The following is a 7,055-nucleotide window of genomic DNA, read 5'->3' as shown; positions in this document are numbered from 1 at the left end:
CATAAGTTATACGAAATTGTCGAACCGCGCAATAGCTCATACCAGTTAATGAACTGGTATTTTTTTCTAACTGATTTCGGTTTTCACTGCAGGGCGATTGTTTGCTTAGTTGACGCGTTGAGAGAGAGGGAGTATGAGCACGAGATGTTGCTTTTGTTTACTGATCCGTTTGTATATAAGCAGATCTAGGTGTGATTAAGCAATCATTCTAGCAGTTAACCATTAACAACGAGCAATCACTAGCCTCGGCTTCAAATTTGAATATTTGTACGTATAATCACTATTATTTTAGAATTCTCGCATTTTAACGTTTACCGAAATTTTAGCCATCGTTGACTAAATTAATAAGTAAAATGCTGCCAGAAACAAATGAAGACGATGCCGCCAACTTAAGTGCTACATTTGTTACAGACAATAGTCTTGAAGAGGCAGAAGCAGGCAATGGAAAACGAGAACAAAGCGCGGAAGAAGAACTTGTAGAGGTAGCAGAAAATGTCGAAGAAGCCGCAGCTCAAATAGCTGAAATTGCTGAAGTTACCGAGCCCGAAGCATCTGTTGGTGAGGTGGTTGATGTGCCTGGTGACGTCGAGCCCAATGAGAAACGCGACCAAAATTATGACAGCAATAAGAATCGCGAGGATGCATCATCCGACGACGATGAGCAAGAAAAAATTGTAGAAATGAATCCCGTGTTCGAATCAGAATGGGCTGATTTGGAAAAAGATCTGGCAAAGAAGGAGGATGACAAGAATGACTTGGGTAATGAAATTGACTCGCTTGATGCTGTACCGAAAAATTTGTCCAATGATATTGCCGTAAATGACCTAGCTGCTGCAGATGGCGGTTTGTCAATTGATCCCGATGCGGAATTCATTGATATTTCGATATCCGGTCGAGTACCTGAGTTGGAAAAATTGAAAATTTCACCTTCCAGCAATGAAGATGGTTCCACTTTGCAAAACGATAAGTAGTTTTACATACAATATGGACTCATATCTAGAGGTATGTGTTTTATTGTTTGAGTGCCAAACTTGCAACAATATGAGTTGAGATACATACATATGTATGTACACGTTTGAGATTTTTAGGTTAAGTTCCAAGTTTTATAAAATTGCCAATTGAATTTTTATGAGACTTTAAAATTATTGTTAAAGCATTTATGTATGTATGTATTGGAGTTATAAGCTTATATTGGCAGCTTTACAATTGTTAATTTATTAAGTTAAAGACATGTATCAAAGCTTTATGGAAATGTAGTAAACATTGACCGATTTAAAATATTTGTACCTTAGAATATTTGCAATAATATGCACTATCGAACAGATTCATATGTAAACAATTGAACTTTTATTGTTATTAAGTTTTTAATGCGTAATAAACAGTGGTGGAGTCGTTAACAGTGCGCACTATCACTACGCAGGGCCTGGGTTCAAGCCAGGTGCAACCCAACCTAAAAAAAACAGCATTTTTCTAATAGCGGTCACCCCTTGGCAGACCATGGCAAACCTCCGAGTGTATTTCTGCCATGAAAAATAGCTTCGCTTAAAAATACAAACGCCGTTCGGAGTCGGCGTAAAACTGTAGGTCCGCTTCCCTTTTGTGTGACAACATCAAGGCGCACGCCACAAATCGGAGGAGAAGCTCGGCCAAACTATCTAATCTATTTTTAATAAACAGAAGGCAATTTTTTTAGATATTTGGTTAATAAGGCCAGCTGCTTCTATGTAATTCTTTTCATACGAAAATTGATTTTTCTTACTAATCCAGAAATTTAATTATAATATGCCATTTTTAAATACACATCGATTTGAATAACGGATATGTCGGATTAGTTTTTTTCCACAAAAATCCCAGGGTTTTGGAAAGGTTTTGAATTTTTATACATTTTTTTTTTTTTTTTAAAGCAATAATTATATTTTTACTCCAGTACTAGTAATACCTACTCGTACATACAGTTGTGGTCAGCGGATTAAGTCAAGTGAAATTTTTGACTAGTTTTGGCTATTCTTATCTAACCAGCGCCACACAAATCCAAATTTTAAACTTTGTACATACAAAAATTTTGAAAATTCAACAAACTTTAACTATTACACTCAAAAATTTGAAAGTGCAAATTTCAAGACGCTAGAAATCGCATTGATTTTTAAAAATTTTTTTTGCTGATGGTGCTAGGCACTTTCTCCCATACAAACAAAAGTGTCAGGAAATAATGTTTCTCATGCGCCATGTACACCTAAGTAGCACGCTTTTATGCTCATATTTCATACAAAAAATCTCTGCGCATTTTCATTTGACCACTCATTACTTGTTTATTTATCCATCGATTTTCTTCATTAGTAACTTGATTTTTTTTTTTTTTTGTAACAGAATAGGCTTTAGCACAAATGCAAAGATTTGGCACAGAACCTGTTATGTTTTATTATTAGCTTGCATTTGCCGTATTTCATATTAAGATTGTTAAATTTGTTCGTACGATATACGTGATTAAGGGAAACCACTACTTTTTTAAGCTGAATAACGGTAATTTGCAAATATCTGAAAACGTATCCATAAAAAAAAATAATCCGGCAGGTTCTGCAATTCACTTCCGAGTGAATTTGAGTAAATTTCGCTTTGAATTCAAATTGGCAGGGGTTGAGATTCACTCGGAAGTGAATTGCGCAACCTGCGCGAATAACTCGATCTTCGGAATCACTGAGCAACTCTACATAGGAATTGTATACATAGTGCCATCCAGAGAACATTTTTGCTGTAAACCAGTGTTTTTAATAATTTTTTTTGCTTATGGTGCTAGGCATTTTCTCCCATACAAACTAAAGTGTCGAGCATACTTAATATGTATGGAAGAAAATGCACAACACCATCAGCAAAAAAAAAAAAATATTAATTCAAATTTATTTCGCTGGCAACTCTAATATCGAAACTGATCAGCGTTGTGCGATTAACTGTGCTATGAAACGCTAGATCATTGGAAAAATGCAAGAACTTCTTCACGGACGCAACGCTTTCGTTATGCTATTTAAAGTGGCAATGGAAGATATGCGTCATAAATGTGCCACTGGAAGTCGTGATCTACCAACATTTTCCTACAAAAAATTATTTTTGGGCGAGGCTAAGTTCGCCGGGTACGATAGTATATATGTAAATTACATAGACAAACAATGTTTCTGCATAACGTAGGCGACATTAAATTACTATCAAAAGCAAATAAAAAAAATACCGTTATTCGAGCTCTAGCTTCACCCTTTTCTCATTTTTATATTTAGTTGTCATTGCAAATTTAATTTTAAGATGAAATAGTAATGTTTATGTTCGCTTAATTTAGTTATTAGGAAAGAGAAAAAAGTTTATTTCATTCAGTTTTACTCTTCCCTTATTGAGTTTTAAAATTTCAATAAGCTGTAAATAGTACCACATTATAAAAATTCAGTTGTTTTTATTTTTCAGTCGTGGTTTAAATTTACATGGAAACACCCATATGAAGGTATATGTGCTTGACGTCTGTTACAAGTACCACTTGGCAAAATCTTTATGAATCTCTTAATGAATACTTCTAAATCACTATTGCTTTAAAATAAGAAACATTCTTCAGATAACTAACATGCGTAATTCCTTACATGAACATATATCAACGTATATACATACATACACACATTTTAACTAGTTTCAACATTCAGCGTCATCATGTAAACTTATTCTTTCATATAATAATAATCTCTTGGGCACAAAAATATTTCAAGTATCACTTCCAAAGAAAATACCTACATCTGTATGTAGCGTAAATTGAAATTCTTAATAAAATTCATAAATTTCTATACATTTTCAAATGCGATAAGTGAGTGTATATGTATATGTACATGTATGTATGCATACTTATATATGAATAGTTATACGAGGACAATTTGAAAAGTCAGTCCCGTCAACTGACATAAATTAACAGACTACTGTAAAATTTTGAGCAAGCTGCGCCATTCATTTTGTGTTTGGCAGACAACCTGGAGAATTTGACCGGAAATTGAAAAAGTGAATTTGGTGTGCTGATTGAGCATTATTTGTTGCATAAAAGTTCCATAACCGAAACCAAGAAAAGACTTGTAAATACTTAAGGGATTCTGCACCATCAATTTCAATGCTTAAGAAGTGGTTTACTGAGTTCCGTTGTGATCGTACCCAACGCACAAGTGACTGCCACCGTTAAGGTCGCCAAATTTTTTTCTGAAAAAAAAGTGTTTGAAGGACAGATAAATTTTAAAACCTACTTGAGAAAACGGCCTTTAATGTGTCGAGCTTAATAAAAATTGCCCTCGTATATACATACGTATATTGTGTGAACACATACTAAAAGTGTAGACGTTTGCTAGATTTTTTAAGAAAAAAATAAATAGTTCACTAAGAAATGCGGTTGACATTTACAACAGGCACATGTCATACATATGTATGTATGTATGTATAAAAATAAATGTAGTCAGGCTTAGTGCACTGGGTGGGTGTGGGAGAGCAGTGATGAGGACGCGACAATGAGAACTAAAAATGACTTGTCAGACAGTTGAAGTAAATTGCAGACGAGGCATTACAGCATAATAAGTACATTTGCAAAGTTATTTATATGAATGGTTTTCAATGGGCATAAATAAGTATGCGTATGTGTGTGAGTATATGAACTTAAGAACTTTAGTATCTACTTCTCACCAAAAAACTAGTTTGCTTGGAATACAAAAGCATTTTGTATACTCTGTGCGAGTATACGAATTTCATTTTCTAAGATGAAATTCCTTAAGAATATAATAATTTCAAACAAATTTTCTTTATATTTCGCATTAAAAAAGAAAATCTCGCTGTTTTACATGATGAAAGTCTCAAGGGCATTCGTTTGATTTTATGAAACTAAATATTTATAAAAGAATATATTTGCGTGAATTTTCTGTCACTAAGAGCTAAATTATTTATGAGTATTTGTAGAAATAAATACAGGTACGTCTACGCCTAGGCGTATACATTAGACCGTACCATATTTCAAGCAAACAAAAAAAGTTCGCTGTACACCCTACACTATTTTTGTAAGGCAATTTATAAAATAGGCTGAGCCTAGAGGTCGCCTTTAAGGTCTCTGAAGTTGGCTTAACATAAAATTGTTCTGAGTAGCTTTTCAGTAGTTCCAGAACTCCTGAAAAGTTTAATTAATTAAATTTTCTGCCAAAAATTAAACTTCTTCGACTTAAAAAAAATGTTTTTTTTTTTTCGTTTCAGAAACTCGGAATTGAAAAGGTACTTCGAACAGTTTTAATTTTTATTTTTTTTTAGATCGTATTTAACTTTTTCTACTTTCTTGAAAAAATGCTTTTTTCGTGTAGTTTTACATAGGTGTTTTTTTTTCCTCTAGAAATTTTGAAAAGCCGCTCAGAAAATCTTAATTTTTAATTATTTTTTCAAAAATTAAATTTTTACGACTTTTTTGAACAAATTTTTTTTGGCTTGATTTTGCAGAACTTTTTTCCTTTTAAGCAGCTCTGGAGCTATCGTAAAGCTACTCAGAACAATAAATTTTTTTTAAATTTACTTTTTCGACTTTATCCAAAAAAACTTTTTTAGTACCTTTTTTTACCTTTTCAGGAACTCTAGAAATACTGAAAAGCTACTCAGAAAAGTCATATTTTTATTTTTTTTTTCAAAAGTTTACCTTTTTCGACTTATGTGAAAAAAAATTTTGTTTTCGCCTTAATTTTGCAGAAAGTTTTTTTTCAGGAACTCTCGAACTATTGTTAAGCTACTCAGTTTTAATTTTTACTTTTTCAAACATTTAACTTTTTCGAGATTTCCTTTTAAGTAACTCCGAAACTATTGGAAAGCTACTCAGAACAATTAATTTTATTTTTTTTGTTTTTTAATTTTTCGACTTTTTCCAAAAAAAAATTTTTGTCGGGTTATTTTGCAGCCAGTCTGGAACTACTGAAAAGCTATGTACTCAGCACAGTTTTCGATAGATGAACTCCGAAACCAAAAAAAAATTCTCCTCGCAACAAGAACTTATCATACTTTAAGATCAAACTATAAATGCTGAAGAAAAATTTAAAAAGGAAAGCACTACGTTTGGCCAAAAAAAAAATGCAATTGCCTTCGAAACGAAATATTTCCATAGAAAAAATTTTAATGATTTGTGGCGAGCTTTAATTTTCTGATTTAGGGTGGTAGGAAATGAGTTCCGATAGGTAAGTACTAGATCGGGGTTCTTGAGGTCAATTAAATTTGGAACAAAAAAATGCCTCGTGGAGACAAGAACATCCATATATCATACTTTAAGATCGGAGAAGATATGCTGAAAAGCGTAAATAAGTAGGCAACAAAAAATAATAATTTAGACTCAGGGTGTAAGGTGAACTTTTTTTATGGTACGGCCTAGTGTACAGTACCTGGTTGCAAGGTCGCAATTGCTGCAGTGTCTGGATAATCTGCGTATTACAAGTACATTTTACTATCCACAGCAATACATCGAGGTATGCATGCATACATACATATGCACGTACTTGCAAAACATATTACTTATATTTCTATATTTTGCTTTTACATACTTATACCAAGAATTGTAAGTTCTATTCATTAATTTGTCTCCTTTATTCGTACAAAATTCAATGCTAACTACATCGTTGAGTGCTTCTCGTAGGTATTGTTTTGTTTTTTAGTAAAAAAATGAAGGTAAAATTGTATGTTAAGAAAATCTCTATTTTGCATGCAATATTTCATTTCTACATCCTACTCGTATTTTTATGCGAGGTATGCACGCCTACGTACATATATACATATGTACTTCAGTTATTGATTATTTTGGTGAAGCATACGATTTTTTCTAGGCTATGCATGCAAATATGAATACAAGATGTCTTCGTTCTGCAGAGGGAGGTATGGGAGTGCACATATACTTACATACATACATATATACCTCGGCATTCTTTTAGATAAAGATACCAGTAATGTACATACATATGTACTTAAAATAATAAAAATATATGTACATCTTGTAGACTTCATTGAATCAGGCCGAGATTCAGTTTCACTTAATT

At 32.9% G+C, this 7,055-nt stretch overlaps 1 protein-coding gene across 1 annotated transcript; it reads left to right on the top strand.

The window, feature by feature from the left end:
• Positions 1–209: 209 nt before the first annotated feature.
• On the top strand, positions 210–1,020 carry LOC118750262. The gene is made up of 2 exons (XM_036484988.1): positions 210–267; positions 327–1,020. Exon 2 carries the CDS (start codon positions 354–356, stop codon positions 969–971), a length of 618 nt encoding a protein of 205 aa, XP_036340881.1. The 5' UTR covers positions 210–267; positions 327–353; the 3' UTR covers positions 972–1,020.
• The last annotated feature ends 6,035 nt before the right edge of the window (positions 1,021–7,055 follow it).

This window comes from Rhagoletis pomonella, unplaced genomic scaffold (genome assembly GCF_013731165.1).
Source record: "Rhagoletis pomonella isolate Grant_MI unplaced genomic scaffold, Rhpom_1.0 Rhpom_scaffold_00185, whole genome shotgun sequence".
In the NCBI taxonomy this organism is placed as follows: domain Eukaryota; kingdom Metazoa; phylum Arthropoda; class Insecta; order Diptera; family Tephritidae; genus Rhagoletis; species Rhagoletis pomonella.
Note: the sequence above shows the minus strand (reverse complement) of the source record. Positions and strands in the feature narration are given on the sequence as shown.